This window comes from Myxocyprinus asiaticus, chromosome 24, assembly GCF_019703515.2.
Source record: "Myxocyprinus asiaticus isolate MX2 ecotype Aquarium Trade chromosome 24, UBuf_Myxa_2, whole genome shotgun sequence".
NCBI classification, from domain to species: Eukaryota; Metazoa; Chordata; class Actinopteri; order Cypriniformes; family Catostomidae; genus Myxocyprinus; species Myxocyprinus asiaticus.
This window is the reverse complement of record NC_059367.1, coordinates 22,795,834-22,817,314: the sequence shown is the minus strand read 5'-3', so window position 1 is coordinate 22,817,314 and position 21,481 is coordinate 22,795,834. Positions and strand designations below refer to the sequence as shown.

Below are 21,481 nucleotides of genomic sequence, written 5' to 3'. Positions count from 1 at the left end.
GTGGTTGTTTCAAGGAGCACAATACGATGATACTTGAACAAAAATGAGCTGCATGGTCGAGTTGCCAGAAAGAAGCCAATGCCACAAAAAAGCCTGATTACAATATGCCCGACAACAACTTGACACGCCTCACAGCTTCTGGCACACTGTAATTTGGAGTGACGAGAAACCTAAATGATAGCCATCTGTCAAGCATTCCTCTTCTCTTCTCTCCTCTAGATAGATAGACAGACAGACAGACACGATGGACTTGTGATATTACAGAATACAGCAGGGTGAAGATTTTAGGGTTGCGTGGTATACCGGTTCTAACGAAATATCGCGATACCAAAAAATTTAAAACGTCACGATATCATCTTGTTGTTAATTTTAGTACCATATTAAAGTATGCTGCCATTAGCAAAATATAATGTAATGTGAGAGATTTGAGATAAAATAAAAGACTATTTGAAAATAATAAAAAAAAAAGTCTCGATATGGCCAAGTGTGATCATTAAACAGCAGAAGGATATCATTTAATTAAATAATATACAGTCACATGTGCACCACAGAACGAATGAGAGGCACCTCTATGCTCTTGTCATCTCCTTCGCACAAACAGGCATGCAGGCGCGCAGGTAGGTGCGCGCGCGCACACACACACACACACACATATACTACTACTGCTTGATTTTCATGCAGTGTGTCCAATAGTATCCATCTGCAGAGTCGCAGAGCATTGTTTAGTGTATAAATGGCTGTGAACTCTCAAATGACCTTTTTCACCAGAGATTTCAGCTCGGTAGTCGTGGGAAGCTTGATATAAGAAACCCTTAAAAACAAGAAGAACTTCAAAGGTCTTTCAAAATAAAAGTCCTGCTGAAATGAGAGCTTTATTTAACTGAATGCGTGAAATTGAAGACATTACGACTTCAATGTTACTACTGTATAAAAGTGTAATATTCAAAGTAGTCACAATAATACTCATAATAACAATAATATAATATTAAATGGTTATATTATTAGTATTCTTATCTGTAAGCAACATCACAAAAGCTGAAAACCAGTACTGAATATCAGCATGTTGTTATTCAGCCATGGCAGCCTCAGGTAATCAGATTGTTTTCATTTAATGTTTTCATTAATGCTGTAAATCTCTGTTGTGCATCTTTTTAGTTTTTTACCAAAAATAATTATTTATAAATTATTATATTTTTATTTGATCAAAGCTGTACAGTATGTATGTGATTGAACACAATTTGATCATAACATTTACTTAAAACATTTAACATGGAATCCAGAAAAATTGCAACAGAAAAGGCATAATTTTTATCTAGAAGACTTTATGCATTTATGCATGTGTAATTTCATCAAAAATCTGAGTTTTTTTTAATATGTTGCCTAAGTATCGAGTTAGTATCGATACCGAGGTACAAGGGCTGGTAAAAATGTTGGTATCAGAGCAACCCTAGAAGATTCTTATGGAAATAATGAGCTCTTGCAGTCTGATTCCTATTTACAGTAGAATGAGTGGAGATATATAAACAGTTAGGCCTAACTGACCTTTAATACAAAAACTGAACAGATATAGATGAGAAGAACCAAGCCAAAAATTAGTCACGTTCAGTATCCCTCCAGAGATGGCTATTTTTTACTCTTGTGGTTGTAGTTTTTGTGTATGCATAAATGTGAGTGTTTCTGTATTAGCTTGTTTGTGATTGTCCATGCATTTGCATGTGTTGTGAATAGCATACTTCAGTTACAGGCTTCTCAATAAATGTTTTTAGTGGTTGTTGTCTGTTCTCACAGTGTGTTTGGAGAACAGTTTTAACTAGTGGTTACACCACGAATGCCAGAGTGCGCTCATGCAGCATCAGTCTATGATGTCATAAATTATACCGTTCTTAAACAAACAGATAGAGGTGAAAGAAAGAAAAGAACAAAAAGACAAAAGAACAGTACATATATGAGTTTTTGTATCCATGGTTTTACTGCAAATATTAGGAATAGCAGTATCAGTGTGTGAGATACCCAATAAATTTTCTGTCAGACTGAGGGCAGTTCAGAGAATCCAGTGGTAATACTGCATTCCTTTAACCCTCTGGGGTCTGAGGGTGTTTTGGGCCCTGGAGAAGTTTTGACATGCCTTGACATTTGTGCTTTTTTCAGTTGCTTAAAAAATTTTAAGTCACTGAAATAAGACCATATAACACATACTAAACATTTGTTCACAAGACTTTAGAGAACAGGATCTTGTAGCCTAGAGTTTTTGCTACAAAAATGATGTGAAAACCATCCTGATCACTCATTCGTACAAAACAATATAGTCATTTAACTTTTGTAAGACACTTTTAGTGTTAGAAAGGCCAAATATGAGGAGATGTGGATGATCATGAATATTGATGTGATTCACACCTGAGGAGACAAAGACCCCTCCACTGAGAGAGAATGAATGTAAGGAGACTTAATGATTGAATGTATTGTTTGTAGCTTATTCAAAAGTGTTTGTTAAAAGAAGTAATCTGACTATACATTTTCTTTACATAAAGGCTTTACTTAAAAACATTAGACCTACACTACCCTTGAAAAGTTTTAGATCTGTAAGATTTTTTAAATGTTTTTAAAAGAAGTCTCTTCTGCTCACCAAGGCTGCATTTATTTGATCCAAAATACAGCAAAAACAGTGATATTGTGAAATATTTTTACAATTTAAAATAACTTTTCTATTTGAATATATTGTAAAATGCAATTTATTCCTGTGATCAAAGCTGAATTTTCAGCATCATTACTGCAGTCTTCAGAGTCACATCATCCTTCAGAAATCATTCTAATATGCTGGTTTTCTAATATGGGCATATTTACAGCACATTTTACACATTTACACCCAAACAGATATTTGCAAGCACAAGCTTCATTGATGATAATGAGGCAGCATAAACACTAGTTAATATATAATCCAAACATTCATGTTATTTTTATATCATATTACATATCATATTGATATCATACAGCATACAATTTAAATACCTGCTTTAGCTGAAACAACATTTAAATATAACTAAAGCTTGCTTATTAGGACATATTTCAAATTTCAATACTCTGAATCCTGTCTGGCAAGTCTGGAAATAGTCCAACTAGTAAAATATGTCCATGTTTATATAAAATAGCATGTCAACTAATATGTAAGTAATACTAAATGACTCACTCATCTGAAATTGTATCCTCGGCTGGATCAAGTCGTTCTTCAAAATGCAAACGTTCCTCGTCGGATTCCCGCTCTTCTTCTGAGGAAAATGTGAACTCTTCGTCACTATCCAGGAGCTTTCACACCTGTGTAGCATGCCATCTTCCAAACACGCAGAAAAGTGAATGAACTTGATGTTTTTTAAGGCATTGTTGGGGGGCGTTTACCATTTGCAGTGATCGCCTCAGCATATTACCATATGAATAGCGCCCTCTGCCCGTGGGTGTGATCACATTAGCGATAATTAGCTGAGCCAGGAGAAACTGTACATCGCTTTGTTTCATACAGATTACATTGCAGGAGAATATTTGTTTTAGATTTGAATTGTTTTATTTAAGATTTAGACATTTTAAGCTTTGTTTAGACATATGTTTCATGTTTGTGTGATAAGTATTCGCGGAGTTTCATTTTTGTGACGTGTTTCAGAAAGATGCTCGCGGAGACAGAGACAGCTGAAAGCGCACCCTGTTTATTTTCTTTATTTTACAAAAGCACAAGGTTTTGTTGTTATTGTGAGTGTACACAAATAAAAGTAGACCCTTTATAGTCTCTAATGATGTCTTACACTTATCTGTATGCCCAAAAATGACTGAGTATTTTAAGTTGTTTCCGCTGTTGTGAGGAAAAAATCCAGCTGTTTAATTTATGAGACAAACATAAATTAAACATGTTTACAGTGAAGAGTCATGCTATAACAAAATGTTTGAGGAAAGGAGAGTTAAAGGTTAAAAGGCTTATCCTTGGAAATTATGGGGTTAACCTGTGGGATGGGCTCAGACTGGTGTGTAAAACGCAGCTGTATGAGAAGTGAGTCCAGTCTGGCCTGTATGTGTTGAACGTACCTGTACATGGCGTGTGCAATAATTGCGATGATGATCCAACCACTAAAGAGGAGCCAGAGGGCAACCAAACTAATAGGGTGTTCTCGGTAAGATGACGATCTGCTTATGTGACTATGAAATATAGTGGTCAAGCCAGTCGGTTTGAGACTGAACTTCACTAATTCCATCCCTTCAACCTGAAGCTGCTGTTGAAGGGTGTCATCAACGGTGAGGCTGTAACCTCTAAATGCGTCCATGATCTCAATTTCTGCGTCATTTTTGTCGACGTTGAGATGATGGAGGATAATATCGTCAATGTGTACGGTGGCTCCTTGGGGAACCATTAAGAACACCGTTTGGTTTGGTAACCTTAGTTTAATGGCCTTAGCTTAGTGGCTGTATCATGGCAGTCGTATGACTTCGGGGCCTGGTGTGTTAACGAGCCAGCGACTGCCTGCTCGCTCTACCTTTGTCTCTGTTCCTTCATCTTTGATGGACATGCTAGCATGACACTTGTTCAGGGAGGTAGTTAGTCACCTCTCTAACAAAGGGGTTGCGTTTTGACAAACCCAATGAATGTACTTTGTCTTGGTACACATGTTTAGGTTAGAGATAAGGTAGAGCGAGGGGTCCTCATCATGGTAGGTGAGTGTTGGTGGTGTTTTGAGGTGAATGTGTGCATTACCTCTCTGAAAACCAACATTAAATACAGATTTTAGTCTATACATATTCTGCCTATGACGGTAGATTGAGGATAAATCCTATTTTGAGGTTCTGAGGATTTACATGGATTGGAATTTCAATGCCAAAACTATATGCCATGTGTATCTGTGAAGGTTGCACAACGGAGATAGTAGCAGATCTAAGGATTTGTTCGACAAGGTCTAGGGATACCAGGTAAGCTGGTATCCTTCCACCACTCAGACTGTTGACTGAGGAACTAATTTCCCTGAGGAGGTCCTGCATTAGATCTCTAACGATACACACATAAGTTGTTTTCTCTGACAAAGTCCCTAAAGTGTGTAAAGTGTTATTGATAAGAACGGATTGCAAATTTACAGTGACTAGTACCCTGAAGGGTTTTACCCAGGCCCTGTAATTGTTCTTATTGGAGTCGTCGTCTCTGCTGGATTTTTGGACGATGGCGACGTGTGCATCTGAAGCTGGCGAACTGTTTTCTGGACCAAGTGGTCTCGGTATGTCAACCTGAGCCCACATGTGTCCACGGCGGCAGTCAATGAGCGGGGCCAATCAGTTCAGTAGGTCCTGGCCAACTAACAGAGGTTCTGTATTAATGGGACATATGTAAACAGGGTGTACTGGCGTCATCCCTTGAAAGGTGTCAATCCAGGCCCATTTTGTGATAAACGACCTATCTTGCGTGCAGCTTGTGATGCTTACGTTGTAGGTCTCTGTCTGTAACGTTTTGCCAAGGGAGAGCTTTGCTCTAGCCACCTCTGCGAAGGTGTTGGAACCCATTAGACTATTTCGGAACCGGTGTTGAGTAGTGTGTGGGAGTTGAATGACCCATGTGTCAGGCGTTGCCCTTACGGTACAGATCGCCCAAGAAGGTCAGAAAAGGAGGGTGTGGCATGTTAGGAGTGACTGGTTTTGGGGAGCAACTTGGACACTGTTCCCCTTTTCCCGACCTACAAAGTAAACTTTGGCGTTAACGGGAGGGGGTACATCGTCTAGTCATACTAACAGGGTTTCAGTGCTGTGTTCCTTTGAGGAGGTCAACGGACCTGGTGAACAACGGAGCACGTCAAGCTTAGTTACTAACTCAGTCAAGCATCTCCTTATGTCCTCCAATTCCTCTCTCAGATCTTGTTCTCTGAGGGGATTTGAACCCTTTTCTACCCACTCACCTTCTTGTTTGGGTTTTCGTTCGAAACGCACGTTTCCTTTCGGCCGGCGAACGTTTTGTTATTTAGGCCTGCCGTGACCCTGGGGGTGTGTCTGGTTACCACCCCCCTGGTTCTGTTGCCTACCCTGCTGGCGGGGTGATCGGCGCCTCTGGGGTCCTGTTCTAGCATTCACCTTAACGCGAGGCATTTCGTTGCCTTCAGGCGCTAGTTCTGCATATGAGGCTTGGATCCCCAGGGCTCTGGCGTCACCTTCATGCCCTCAGGCAGGACACACGCGTGTCTCCCATGCCAGTTGCGTGTACTTTCTGATTTCCTGCATGGTGGGGTTGCCCATTCTGCAGTGCATCATGACGTCATATCGCACGCACTCATGGAGGTTGTGAAGGAAAAGAGACTTGAAAGCTCATTCCTCCTCCAGACCTGGTGCGTTACTTCCTTGGAAGTACGTGGTTCTCAGGCGTCTATAATACTCATGCGGAAGCTCGTGCCTCTTCTGGGTGATGGCAAAAGCAGCTATGGTAGCGGAGGCTTCGTCGATATACAGCGAATACTCCTCACGTAGGGCTTTACACAGAGCTGAGTAGCGGTTTCGTGTACCAGTCGGTAGTGTTTCCATGAACGCATGGACACTCCTTACCGTGGTCTTCCATATGAGCTTGAGTTTTTCACGTGACGAAGCGCAAGGCAAATCAATCAGGCAGTGCTCAATTTCCCTAAGATAATTGTCGATGTTTGAATCTTGATTACTTGGGTCAAAGCGTTCTATGTCCCCTGCGAGGGACTCGAGTTGTCGGATACGCAAGCGTTGGTGTCGGTATGACCACGGGTCGTTCGAGTCATCCAAAACATCATAGTCACTCGGATCGCTATAGCGATGAGGACGACTTCCCTTCATAGTGGGGGAGGAGTCCAGTCGACGCGTGCGTATAGCTCCCTGGCTAATGGTATCTTAGAGCCTCTTACACCACTCTGGGCTTGAAAATAATTGTCCCCCCTTCGTGGTGTGGAATCAATCAGTTTGAAACGCACGGTGCTGAAAACTGACTGGGAGGGGCAACTATAAGGAGGGGCACATGCATCCAACCAGCGGGCCACTGGAGGAGTTTGAAAGGTGTCTTGGAGTACGAAGTCAGAGACTGTACCGCTATGGGCAGCTCGGCTCCTAGCGTGTGTCCCTGCGTTTCTCAGGGGCACATTTCTATGCGTATCGCTAATAAGGGAGCCCTCTTCTATGTCAGATGTTGTGCTGTGTGTTTCAGCTGCACTTACCTGATCTGACTCTACTTTTAGCTGGGCAGCTTGAAGCTGCCTGCGCAGGGCTTCGTTTTCCTCCTGCATCCGGGCATTATCTTCCTGTGCCTGGACTTTCTCAGCTTGGGTGCACCTAATTTCTTGGTGCAGGCTGAGATTTTCCTTCTGCACCGCTTGGTAGCTGGGCGAGCTGGGCCTGGTGCTCTGCGGTTTGCAGTTGGGTTTTGCGGTGATGAAGAAGGAACATTTGGCCCACAAGGTCCAGGATTGTGCGCATTGGCTTCCCGACCGGGTTGTTGACATAATCAACTAGTTCCTGCAATGCTTCATCACTACGACTAACATTGTAACCGTTAAGGTTATCCCTCTCCTCTATGGAGAGACGAAGGACAGCAGCAACTACATCTTGCAGTGCTGGGTCGACTAACCTCTGTGGAGCTTCAGCTCCAGTCACGCAGGGCGATTGGTGACTCATTTTACTGGGGCCGTAAAAATTCTTGTGATAGTGGCTCTGACAGCTTGTTGTTTTACAGTTGATATAATGCTAACACGAAAGCACAGGTGAGAGGCTTCGACCTGTGGCTTACGGTCTACTGTTATGTAATGTGCAGATTTCACTGTGTTCTCTGTTTGGTGGACGTCAATGAAGTGACTTGGCACCTCTCTGTAACATTTAGATGAAAGCGTGAGGAGTTAAATAACAACAACAGCAGATTTTAAGCAGACTACAGTAAATTTACCAACCCCTAATTCACTCTTAAGAGCACTTTCACACCACACTGTCTCATGTTTGGCAAGTTGTGAGAAGTAAATTGTCAAACAGAACTAAACTTTGAAGTAATGATTCAAATGATTACTTTGGATTCTTATGCATACACTGTGACAGAACTGGCACGTAGGATGCCTCACACGGGGCACCAATTATTATGTTGGGCTTTACTGGTTGTTTAGATCAGTGTTACTATCAGAAATAATTAATAATTATTAGTTATTAATTAATATTTAAATTAATCAATTGAATCCAACTCATTAAAACCTCATATGGGGCTCTAGTAAATGTAGTGTGCTATGTTTAGGAGCAAGTTTGGTTATTAGCAATAATTAATAATTATCAAAGATAATTATTAATTATTAAAATCAATAGAACATTGATGAGAATCAATGTTAGCTTTTTTAAATCCTTTAAATCAACAATTATCAAAGATAATGAGTTAATTGTTAACAACGATGAAACATTAATTCAAATTAACACTAGCTTATTGATCATTCAAATTCAACAACCATCAAAGATAATGATCAATTACCAAAAATCAATAGAATATTAATAAGGATTAACATTGACGGGGCACCACCCTGGAATTAGGGACTAATAACCAAATAGTAAAACAGTCTCAATATTAGATTGTTTTCTTAGGAAAATCGGCATCCGAAGAATATCGATTTTCGGGGAAAAAAACAATGAATGAAGGTTTGAATCCGAGCACTGACATCCCATCAGCATGACACAGTCGTATGCAAAACAAACCAAAACACTTCTCTTTGTAATATAAACAAAGTTTATTTATGCAGTAATATCAATTAATAATTAATACAATGCAGTCAATAAACTTCCGACTTACAACTACAAACTAAACAGTGATATGATTAGATATGGAAATAAAAATAATCCTATAACACATAAGGTGTGTGTGTGACTGTGTGTGTGTGTGTCAGTGTGGTTAGTGAGAGAGAGAGAGAGAGAGAGAGAGAGAGAGAGAGAGAGAGAGAGATTGTTAAGGGACAGCCCTAAAGCTGATTTCGCGATAGCGGGAGAGAAAGCAGCTGTACTCATCACTCAGAGATGCGGTTTTACGAGCGGGGCTCGTAAAAGTCCTGTGTTATTTGACTCTTTAATGGATGAACTCAGTTTCTGTTTCACCCGTGATGGCGAAATTGCACAATCCAATTTGGTTGGACACAATACAGCAAAACAAATTTGTGATAATTAATACCCTGAGTATTAATAATGAGCGGACGTGGCGGTCCGTAAACTGTACAAGCAAAAACCTTGAAACACAAGAATAACACACTATAATATTCTATCTCTGCCCAGACGTAACCTCTTACTTGAATCGCATGAGGACACAGGTAGAATGTGTTTTCCTCCGTCCTTTAACTTTGACCCGGTTCCTTGAGGCTCGTGTGATGACGGGAGTCCATTTCCTCGCTCTGTCGGCGGGCGGTACGGCTGTTGATTGTCAGCGGGCGGTACGGCTGATGATTCTCGGCGGGCTGGCGGAGAACTCAGAAATGTGGACTTGATTGAAGATGGAAGAGAAATCTCTTCACTTCTGTAGGCAACGGATGAAGATGCGAATTGCTCGGCGGTCTCCTTCGGATTCGTTAGAGTGTTTGGTTGAACACAGAGTAATCTCAACTTGTCCAGCGAGATGGAGATTGTATGGCTACAGCTTCAAGTCGGACATTACTTCCTTGTGCCACGAGGTTGCACCGGAGAGCAGCAAAAAAACCACGTCTATATTCGGTGAACAAAGTCGCTGGAAGCAACTCACGAAAAATTTCAGAGGTATTTCAACTCCTGATGATGTCATGTTTGAGGGACGTTCTGTTGTGTGCCTCATCCAATAGGAGTTGAGAGATTGATCCTTTAGTGAGCAAGGCTTCATGGATTTGTAGTCTGTTTTGGACTCCCTTTGTTTGATTTTGGCGTGATTTTTATCAGTATAATTTACGACATGGAATGTGTGGGGGCTGAGTTAGGTTTTACGACTTGTGTTAGGCCTGCCTTTGTCTTCTATCTGAATACATGAGGCCCAACACTATCCATAGCTGAATTCTTACATTTCAGTATAACCAAAGCCTTTCTAGCAAGTCAGTCCACTGTCGGCCATCTTTCTCAACACTCTCAGGAGACTATTACCAGGCAGGCCAGTGCAGCTCCTATCTACTTGAATGGGAGAAGACTGAAATCTCCTAAATGGTTGGTCAAGATTACAATCAAAGGACATATTTCAAATCAGCAGTAAAATCTGAAAACACTGGTATCATAAATTGTGCTTCTTTGCCTCAGATTCCCCTAAAAAAAACAATTTTCTCAGCTTGTATAGCTAATGTGCATGTGCGTTGTCGAGTTGATTGACAGGCGATGTCTTTATCTAAAAATGTATTGGCTCTTTTACTATAAGGCAGTACTTCTTTTCTACATACGTTAACCGTTTGCTGCCGTTGGGCGTTCCAATTTCTCCCATTCATTTTAATAGAAGTGACCCATCTCTGCTAAATAATCTATGGTATAACTGTGCGAGTTTTAAAGTGAAACTCTAAAGGGATAGTTCACGCAAAAATGAAAATTCTCTCATCATTTACTCACTCTCATGCCATCCCAGATGTGTATGATTTCTTTCTTCTGCTGAACACAAACAAAGATTTTTAGAAGAATCTCTCATCTGCAGGTGAATGGTGGCCAGAATTTTGAAGCTCCAAAAAGTACTTAAAGGCAGCATAAAAGTAATCTATACGACTCCAGTGGTTGAATCCATGTTCTCAGAAGCAATATGATGTGTGTGTGAGAAACATATCGATATTTAAGTAATGTTTTTACTATAAATGTACAGTTTGACCAGTCCTCCAATTTTCCTTTACGAGAGGTTTTCTTTTTTTTTTTTTTTGATGATTCGTATACCTCGTTCATATTGCCACCTACTGGGCTGTTCAGTGGGCTCTATGAACAGCCTCCATCTGGAGTGTGTGTTAATAATGTCTGAATGACATCACTGGCCTGAGATTATGTTAAGTCTAGTCAAGCTGTGTGACCATTCAGTAGAAAGATACAAATAAAATACTTGTTGCTGTCATTCTGGCAACACATTGACATGCTGCCAAAATGAATAATATCAGGAAGTGTTCAGATCTTAGGAGAAGATTGTCTTAGGGGAAAACCACCCGAGAAGCCTGAAATGTTAATGGTAAAGAAGACAAGACATTTGAAAAGGAAATGAGTTAAAGGAAACCCATATGACTCACTTTCTTAGGCAGAATACAAAAGTTGATGTTTTAATGAATATCGCAGCCCATCTTTTCAATACAGTAGCAGTGGGTAGTACTTTAAAGACCCAAAAGTATCATAAAAGTAGAGCTTTTTGCATCATATTCCAAGTTTTTTAAAGGCAAATGATTGATTTTGGTGAGAAACAACCCGGAATGTAAGTTATTTTCCAAAGAGAATACACTTCATTCATTTCATGTCCATGAGAGCTGTGAGAGATGCTAATTCACAGTGGCTTGCATGTTCACTTGTGTTTTTTAAGCACTTAAAACAAAGCAAGGTCTCACGTAAACATACATGCCACTTTTCTTTTTTGGGTGAACTGTTTCTTTAAGTTCTAGTTTTCTCAATGTGGAATTGGTTCGAGAGCTCTAGAGCAGTGATTCCCAACTGGGGATATGCCATCAGGTCATTCAGCAACCATTCATCTTGCTTGATAAGCATTAAATATGCATCTCATGTGGGACACGGATGTGTCCGGAGTGATTGAAGCCTGAAGTTGCACTCTGCTCTCTCCGTGCTCACGCGTCAACAGGACTTCCCTCAAAATGCGAGCTCCGGTGACAGTATAGTGCAGAGTGGTTCACATGTACAATTAAATTGGGCTTCCCTCCATATTGTGGTGCATACGACACATTTAAATTTGACATGAGAATTCAGGAGCAATTCAACCATGTCAAATGGCTAGACAGCCCGACATTCTAAACAGAACTGAAAAAAACACCTGCCCTGCACCAGTATCAATTACAAGAATTTTAACATCAACACCCTTACTAACATTTATCACAGTAAACTGTAACAGAGTTTTTTAATACAACTGCAGAGGTTGTAGAAAGAAAAAACATGGACATGCATGGAGTCTCCTGTCGGAAATAAGTCATGGGTATTGAAATTTGGATTTAAAGACTTGCTTGACTATTGTAGAGATGACAAATGGCCACAGTGTTTACCTCATTCCACAAGGCAACGAACTGTCATCAAACGATTGATGATCACTTGTGACTTTATTTTTTTTAAATGATTTATTTGTCTGTATTATTTTTTTCAACAACTGAAGCACCTTATTTTGTTGTGGATGACCCAATGTGGATTCTGGATTTGCACTTTTCAGAAAGCACAATAAAATATTCAAATTATATTTTGGTTGCATTTGTGAGATAATAAATGTAATTGATTGTGTAAAATAGGCTGGCTGAGAGAATCGATATGTCGCACTGTGATGAATCTTGCGATTTACACCCCTAATTATAACTATATATAAACTATAAATATAAACTATATATAACTATCAGAACACCTGAAATATAATTCATTATTATCAAGTAAAAATAATCAGTATTAATGATAATTGATCATTAATGAATATTTGATACACATCTTTAGTTTTGTGTGATTTATTGACAATGAAGATGGCTTTTAGCTGTGGATTAGAACAGTAATTATTCAGAATGATCATGATTAAACCAAAATATTTTATGAATCGGCGCCTGCGCAATATTTGTATGGGTGTTTATTGATTGTTTTAGTTGTGAAGATGGAATTTTTTCTGCCAAATATTAGAACCCACATATATGACAAGCCAAACCTTAATGGTTAAAGTGAAACCCTCCATTACACTGCAGCTAACTCCAGAGCTTCTTATTTTATCATTTGCAGTAAACAAAGAAATGCTTCATAAGATTGTTTAAACGCACTGTGTGTGTGTGTGTGTGTGTGTGTGTGTGTGTACAGGTTTTAATATCCTTGAGGGGACCAAATGTCCCCACAAGGATAGTAAAACCTGAGATCACCTACGTTGTGAGGACCAGCCAGTGGTCCTCACAAGGGAAATGGCTTATTAAATTATGTTTTTTTGAAAATGTAAAAATGCAAAAAGGTTTCTGTGAGGGTTAGGTTTAGGGGTAGGGTTAGGGGATAGAATCCATAGTTTGTACAGTATAAAAATCATTATGTCTATGGAGGGTCCTCATAAGGATAGCTAAACCAATGTGTGTGTGTGTGTGTGTGTGTGTGTGAATAGATTTAATTAATTACTGTACAGCAGTTTAACTCATTCACTGGAGACCTCTGTGCTGATATGCTAATAGCTTCCTGTGTTTATGTAGTCTAAAGCCAATCCAGTCCACTATGTTGAGAAACCGAATACTGCTCTGTGTGTGTATGCGTTCATGAATATAGTTTTCACACAAATGCCATTTCAGATCATGAGTCATTCACTGATGAAATGTGTGCCATTACAGTATTCTATTTCTAGGCCAGAGAAATTGATCTGTGTGTGTGTGTGTGTGTGTGTGTGTGTGTGTGTGCACGTGCTGTAATCTTGTTTAACTGGTCTCAGTACACTGAGTGTTTGTTGAGTTGTGTAGCCAGGCTTGTGGTTCCTGTAAATGGTGTCATGCACGAATTAGAAGGCTAAAGGAATGTGATACATCTATACACGTTTACTTCTCCAAATGGGGACATACCATAGACTTATATTGTTTGTATATAAAGCTAATTATTATTCATATAGACTTACCCAAAGCCTATCCCTACCCCTAAAAGAACATGTTTAGCATTTGTATATAGATTTTTATTTTATGTATCGTTTTTTCCAAACGAGGACATCCCCGAATGTCCCCAAGGGGAGGTTTTGTCAGATTGAGCTCACTTTTGTTTTGTTTTGGCTCAGAGGGTTATTGTAATCAAACTTAGAGTACCTATTATGGTTTTTCAAATATTACCTTTCATGTAGTGTGTTATATAGCTGTTTGTGAATGTAAAAAAGTCTGCAAAGTTTCAAAAATCAAAGTGCATGACAAATGGAGTTATTGTCTCCCAAAAGAAAGAACCAATTCTGAACACCTGAAATGAGTCGTTAGTAATTCCAAACTTACTTCCTGTACTAACCTATTTAATTTGGTAACAAAAAACCCACCTCTGGTCTTCATTGGCTGCTTGCGAACAGCTTTGAACCGCCCTCAAACACTACACTAAGCGGTAGACCAATCACAACAGACTGGGACATCTGACCAATCAGAGCAGAGTAGGCTCTCTGAAAGGAGGAGTTTAGAATGGATCCTTTAGAACTGATAATTGAACAAGTCGTTTTTGACACTGGAAAAAAAAAAAAGGTAATGCTGCAATTTAAATTATGAGCAAATTAAAGTGTTTTTTGACCTTGGATGCATGTAAATCTATTGTATGAGACTTTTAAAACAAAATTAGGCACGTTTAAAAACCATAATAGGTGCTCTTTAACATTTGCTTTGTAGTTATATTTATATATTTAAAAAAATAAAACACTATATTGACTCATTGTCTAGCTCTTCCATGTTTTCCCTACTGATTTATGGTAAAGTCTGCTTAAATTCTGGTTATCAAAACATTTAACTCACATTTGTTTCCGTTCACATGTGTGTGTTGCAGGGCAGCAGGATGAATGTGGAGACTCTCAGTAAAGCTGAACTTCTGATGCTGCTTAGCATTCTGGAAGGAGAACTGGAAGCACAGGATGTAGTCATACACACACTCAGGGTAAGAGCTATGTATTTTTTTAGAATATACTGTAAATATACACACTCACTGAGCACTTTATTAGGAACACTATGGTCCTAATAAAGTGCCCAACGTGATCTTCTACTGTTGTAGCCCATCCGCCTCAAGGTTCGACGTGTTGTGCTTTCTGAGATGCTATTCTGCTCACTACAATTGTACAAAGTGGTTATCTGAATTAGTAACCACGTAGGCTTTTTTGTCAGCTCGAACAAGTCTGGCTATTCTGTGTTGACCTCTCTCATCAACCAGAACTGCCGCTCACTGGATGTTTTTTTTTGTTTTTGGCACCATTCTGAGTAAACTCTAGAGACTGTTGTGCGTGAAAATCCCGGGAGGTCAGCAGTCATAGAAATACTCAAACCAGCACGTCTGGGACCAAAAATCATGTCATGGTCAAAATCACTGAGATCATATTTTTTCCCCATTCTGATGTTTCCTGTTCACATTAACTGAAGCTCCTGAACCGTATCTGCATGATTTTGTGCATTGCACTGCTGCCAAACGATTGGCTGATTAGATAATCACATTAATAAGTAGGTGTACATGTGTTCCTAATAAAGTGCTCAGTGAGTGTGTGTGTGTGTGTGTGTGTGTATATATATATATATATATATAAGTATTTACCTTTGCAGATAATCACTATTGTTATTGAAGAGGTCTGCAAATGTCCCAAAGGGAGGTTTTGTCAGTTTTTGCTCACTTTTGGGGACAATGTTGAGTTCAATTTATCAATGTTATATTTTACCCATACATTTCTCAGTACTACTGTGTGTGTTTAGATTTTCTTGTCAGTGTTATATAATAGGCAGTAGATGATTTGGTTTTGTTGTGGACTGGCAGACAGGAACCAGAGGAAGTCAGAGGAAAGAGGGAGAGCAGAGAACAATGGCAGGCAGTGCTATTCCTGTAAATCATGCACATACATACACACAATGATGGATTAGACCAGACCATCCAAAATACATCTTATCTACATCTCAAATTAGAGCTTTTGAGTGTAGTGACTGTCACTTGTGAAGCCACGTGAACTGCCGAAAAACTCTACTGTGCACAGAAACAATAGTTTTTATTTAATTCACAAAACACAATCTATGGCCCTCACATAAAGAGCACTGGTTAAAGGGATAGTTTACCCAAAAATTAAAATTCTGTCATCATTGTTCACCCTCATGTTGTTCCAGACCCGAATTTTCTTTCTTCTTTTTAACACAGAAGGAGATATTAGGCAGAATGATAGGGAGTCATAGGAACTGACAGCCTTAAGGGCCAGGTATATTTTGTTTTTGCACGTTCCGGATCGGCTCGTGCCTGGTCGACCACGTTGCCTTTGTGTGAATACTCTTCTGACCGTGAGCAAATATTCCCACTACAGCTTCTTTGTGATACTCTTTTTGGACAGTCAGTAGCAAGCGCATGCGTCAGCGACACGCACTGCCGAGGACCGCGTGTGCGGGTTAAGAAAATCTAGGCGGTGCTGATGTAATTTGCATCACACATGCTGTGCGCGGAGCGATCCACAACACGGACACCCAAAGTATACTTTGACCTTAAGTCACCATTTACTTTCATTGCATTGTTTTTCCATACAATGACAGTAAATGGTAACTGAGGCAAACATTCTACCTAACATCTTTTTTGTTCCACAAAAGAAAGTCAATCAGACAGTTTTAATTTGACACTTTCTGAATAAGACTCTCTTTCAATATAAAGCTGTCTAAATCGTGTATTTATCATTTGGAGTTAGAGCTCATTACTCATTAATCATTCTGATTCTGATTACTCGGTTAATTCTTCATCTTCCATTTCATTTTATGCATTGATAAGCGCACAAATTAAATCGGCTTGCTCAATTAAACCTGTACTCCTCAAAACTAGAATAAATGTAGCTGAATCTTGTGTGTGCTCATACTGACACACACTAAAGACCCACAGTTCTCCCTCTGAACATACTGAGTGTGTTTTTTTTTTTTACATTAGAGCTGAAGTTGTTCTGTCTGATGCTGAAGTTAAAGAGTTAACACAGTGTTAATAACAGAGAACGGGAGTTTCAGGTGATCTCAGCGGTGTGTGTGTGAGTGAGGGAAAGACAGAAACATAAGATGAGGGGCTCGGCAACAAAAGCTGATCTGGTGTCTCAATGTGACCTATTGTTCAACTGCTGACTGTTTCCATTGGAATATGAGATTAGTGTGTGTTACATAGAATGTAGGTCTACTTGTGCAATTCCAATAGCATTATTGCTGACCACTTAGAAAACAACACATAGAGAGAAGCTGAATTCATACTATAAACTTGGAAATTCATTTTTTTTATCTTTGTAATGTGTCTGTGTGTACCAGTGTCAGAAATGAACTTTTTATCAAAGGGATAGTTCTCCCAAAAATTTAAATTCTGACATCACCCACATGTCGTCCCAAGCCCATATTATTCACAGTGGGAACTATGAGGGGCCCTTGGGGATCTTGAGTCTTTTCAGTGAAGTTGTATGTGTGTGTGTGCCACTTCAGTGCTCTTACTGCTGGACAATCTCCAGAATGTGCTGGCAGTGGTGAAACAGTGCATGCAGGCAAAACAGTGTGGCAGAAAGCTGTGATGCCATGGTTGAAGTTCTGGAAGCCTGAATTCAGAAATAGCAGCCCTCTTTCTGCTCCTGCTTTTGAGTTATTTTCTCAAGCTTCATTCTGATATAATAGAGGAGCCAATGTCCTGAGGGCTGGCAGTTATAATGGGAAAGCAGCCGTTAATATGACTCACTCATTGTTTCATCGTTTCAGCCTTTAAAGACAGATCAGGTCTGTTCAAAGATGTCATGAATAGGAAATTCCCTGTTAATCTCATTTTCTAAACAGACTGAACAAGCCAGTTTGTTTTGAACAAAAAGAGAGGATGTCTAGTCCATGTTCACCTTATAAACATGACTGTTTTCTGGGCTCAGACACTTACACACACCATAGAGAAGACCAAATGGGGTACCTCTCTCTTTTTAGAAGCCTGGGATGTCTGTGTGTTGATTAGAGGGATGCAGGATTCCCTCAGAGTTAACTTCCTTCCAGGAAGTCTCCTGATTCCTCTCTGTCTCCTACAGTAACCACCTCAGATCAGCATGAGCTTAATTAAAAACAGCACAAACAACTGTATTGTTTGTCCCTTTTATGTCCAGTATATTCATTATTATCCTCACAGCATCACTAAACACAAACTCTAAAACTGAAGATTAATAAAATATATATATTATTACATGACAGTGGTGACATTTTTGTAAAAGAATATTATGTGGCTCTTTACATGTATCACGGCAGTTCTGAAATTAAATGTCCACTTAGTGGTGCTAAAAGCAAGTTATATTTTCTCCCAAACAGATGAGTTTTAAAAACTTAAAGGTGCTGTAAGTGATTTTTTTCATGGAAATGTATGCAAAAAATGTCCCTACTCCCTGAAAGATATTAATTAAATAAGTGTTGTGAGACATCTCACTGATCTCTGAGACAGCACTAAACTTTGTAAATAGCGAAACAAAAATGTGTCTGCAGGCCGCAGTCTCTGATGCTTTCTGCCTGTAAATCATTTTGCATGTTCTCATAGTATTGTAGTTGAAGCGAATTATTGAGGCTTAATGCCATTTTTATGCCATGTTGTTCATAAAAGTTGTCAGTTGAGGGCGCTATTTTGCTGCTGTTGTTTTTGACAACCGCTTCTGCTCGATGTTGGTCTCAATAAAACTTGTTAGGTATCTTTGGAGTGCTGGATTTTTGAAAGAGGGGGCATGGCTGATTCAACAACTCAGTTTGTGGAAATTCCAGAACAGCTAAAATCACTCACAGCACCTTTAATGCTGTATAGAGTTTTAAATCAACAAAACCTTCCTCCCTACCCTAAATCTAACTGATAGTGTCATAAAAAGAAAGTGTGAGCTGAAAACCATGATTTCTGAAGCAACCATGTCTTTTTTGTGGTGTTTGTATGACACTTTCTGCTCATGTGTTGACTCCCATGCCCTTGAGGACTCGTACCACAGTCTTTTGCATTACAAGTGTAACGCTCTAACGATCAGATGAACTTCTGAGTAATGTAAACGCACTCAAACAAGCTTGTAAATGTGGTTAGTTATTTAATGCAAATGTAAAATGTATCACCTTACAAGTCATCCACAATAGTAAAATTGTTTTGATGTCATTAGATAGCATTGTGTGAGGAACAGGGAGAAAAGTAAGTGTTTATGAACTGATAATCAGCCATTTTACTGGTGATTTGTGCCAAAGGGAATAAAAGTCAATGTTGTTTTAGTGCCTATTTTGGTCATTTCGCCAGGAAAGTGAACAATAAGCTCGAGGCAAGTAAAAATAATTTTGCAAAAATGTAGGTATAGTAAAGTGGTTCTATGAGATCAGGTTGGTTGTTTCATTTGAAGTCACCATTGAGATCAGTGTTCCCTTTGTTTAGCGTAGACCCTGTTTATTTCTCCTCTAGCAAATAATAATACATTACTACAAAGCAGATTTCAGTGAGTGTTTTGGAGAGAGAAAAAAATGATTCTCTGACCTGGAAGTAAATATTAATCTTAATGTACTTGCCATTCTTTATAAACTTGCTGAACCTTATCTTTTCACAAGTTGAAGGTGAATGAGTTGTAGGCTTATGTGTCTCGGGAACTACTGGCTACTGCATTGCAGTACTATTTCAGCTTATATGCAAATATACAAGAGATTACTGTAATGCAGACTCAGCTAATCATTGTTATTCTAAAGCACAATGCTGCTACATCAGAGTAAGTTCCTGACCTTGTGCACTGTGAAGTCACATTATACAGTTGTCATTTATTTTGAATGCACTGCAGAACTTTACTTTCCCGATAGGCTATTATTGTGTGAGTGTGGGTGTGCCTCTGGTCTGGTGTGTTGGATCTGAAGAGAGAGAGAGAGAGATAGTGATGTGTGTGCTGGTTTCTTTGTGTTACTGAATGCTTTCAAATCATTACAGCTTTAGGATTTACTACAAAAGAAAGACTATATGAGTGTGCCCTTCACCTCACATACTCTGAACCACAGAGACAGAAAACACACGAGTCCACAGAACACATAAGTGAGTCAGGCATCTGTGTCATGACATTGTGTCTGACAGCAAGAGTTTGTGTGGTGTCTTTTGTCCTTACACTGAAATGCTGGTCACGTTGACACTTGCCTGGATTTCTTTTACTTTTTGTGTCTTTCTCATTTTCTGGAGACATGTGAATCCATTTTGTTAAGCAATAAATTAAACTGTAATTAAACATACAATACATTAATTTCAATACATAAATGATTAAAATGCAAAAATGTCTAGGACGATCTGAAAAAAGATGAGTTGAAGGATATGAGTTGCAAGCTGTCAACAGCACAACATATTTTTCATTTATCAGTTTTTAAAGTGTCTTTGAGTAACTAATTAGACACTACTTAAACTTCAGCAGCCATATTTCTTTCCTTCTTTCTTTCTTTCTTTCTTAACTACTTTGTACTCTTTCTTTCTTTCATTATTTCTTTATTTTGTCTTTCTTTTATTCTTATGTCTTTCTTTCATCTTTCTTTCAGTCTTTCGTCATGTCACAATAAGCCGTTTTCTGGTGTCCATGTAAACTTAAGTCAATGCCAACAAAGACTCCAAAGGATTATAACATTGCCAAAGCATGCAAGTGCTTAAATAGCACAGGTGAGGGGGCCTGGGTAGCTCAGCGAGTATTGACACTGACTACCACCCCTGGAGTCGCGAGTTTGAATCCAGGGTGTGCTGAGTGACTCCAGCCAGGTCTCCTAAGCAACTAAAATTGGCCCGGTTGCTAGGGAGGGTAGAGTCACATGGGGTAACCTCCTCGTGGTCGCAATTAAGTGGTTCTCGCTCTCAATGGGGCATGTGGTAAGTTGTGCATGGATTGTGGAGAGTAGCATGAGCCTCCACATGCTGTGAGTCTCCGCGGTGTCGTGCACAGCAAGCCACGTGATAAGATGCGTGGATTGACGGTCTCAGAAGCGGAGGCAACTGAGACTTGTCCTCCGCCACCCGGATTGAAGTGAGTAACTGCACCACCACAAGGACCTAGTAAGTAGTGGGAATTGGGCATTCCAAAATTGGGGAGAAAAGGGGATAAAATTAAATAAAAATAATAATAAAAATAACATAGTTGCATGAAATAAAACATGTAAAATAAAGAAAAATTCATGAAACACTTTTGTGAAGTTGATATGTTCTGCGGTGTGAACTATTTTAAATGCCATTTTGCTGACTCTTTATTATGCATGCAGATTTTATGACCTCATGTTAATTAAGCGACTACATACAATATTTATTATTCTAACAATTAAAAATGGTCACACCGCGTGACTATTTAAAAATAATTAGTGGAGCCAAAAAGGTCACTTTCCCTACATTTATGGATGCACCGAAATGGAAATTTTGGCCGATACGATAATTAATTTTATTTGGAATCCAATAGCTGATATATTTGCTAATAAATCTAAATCTGGATATAAATCTACATTTTGTGTGCCTGATTACAAAAACAAAAGGCTCAGCTTATGAAGCCACATCCAGAGCACTTCATATGAAATTAAACATGTAAAGTGGATTATTGCTTTTATTTTAAAACAACTTCAAATGCAGAAAACAAGGAACCTGCAAGGAAACATCTCTATCTTTCTTTACCCATAATCATTTACCATATAAAGCTAACTTTGAACCAGTTAAATAAAGAAATTATACCGAT

The 21,481-nt window shown here is 39.2% G+C and overlaps 1 protein-coding gene across 2 annotated transcripts in view; it reads left to right on the top strand.

The window, feature by feature from the left end:
• The window catches only part of LOC127415300 (CTTNBP2 N-terminal-like protein), a 44,989-nt gene that overhangs the window by 8,698 nt on the left and 14,810 nt on the right, over positions 1-21,481 (top strand). For both annotated transcript variants that reach the window (XM_051654005.1, XM_051654004.1), the window contains one exon: positions 14,617-14,724. In XM_051654005.1, coding sequence (XP_051509965.1) covers positions 14,626-14,724 — 99 coding nt within the window. In that variant the 5' untranslated portion in view covers positions 14,617-14,625. The remainder of the gene's footprint in view (positions 1-14,616; positions 14,725-21,481) is intronic.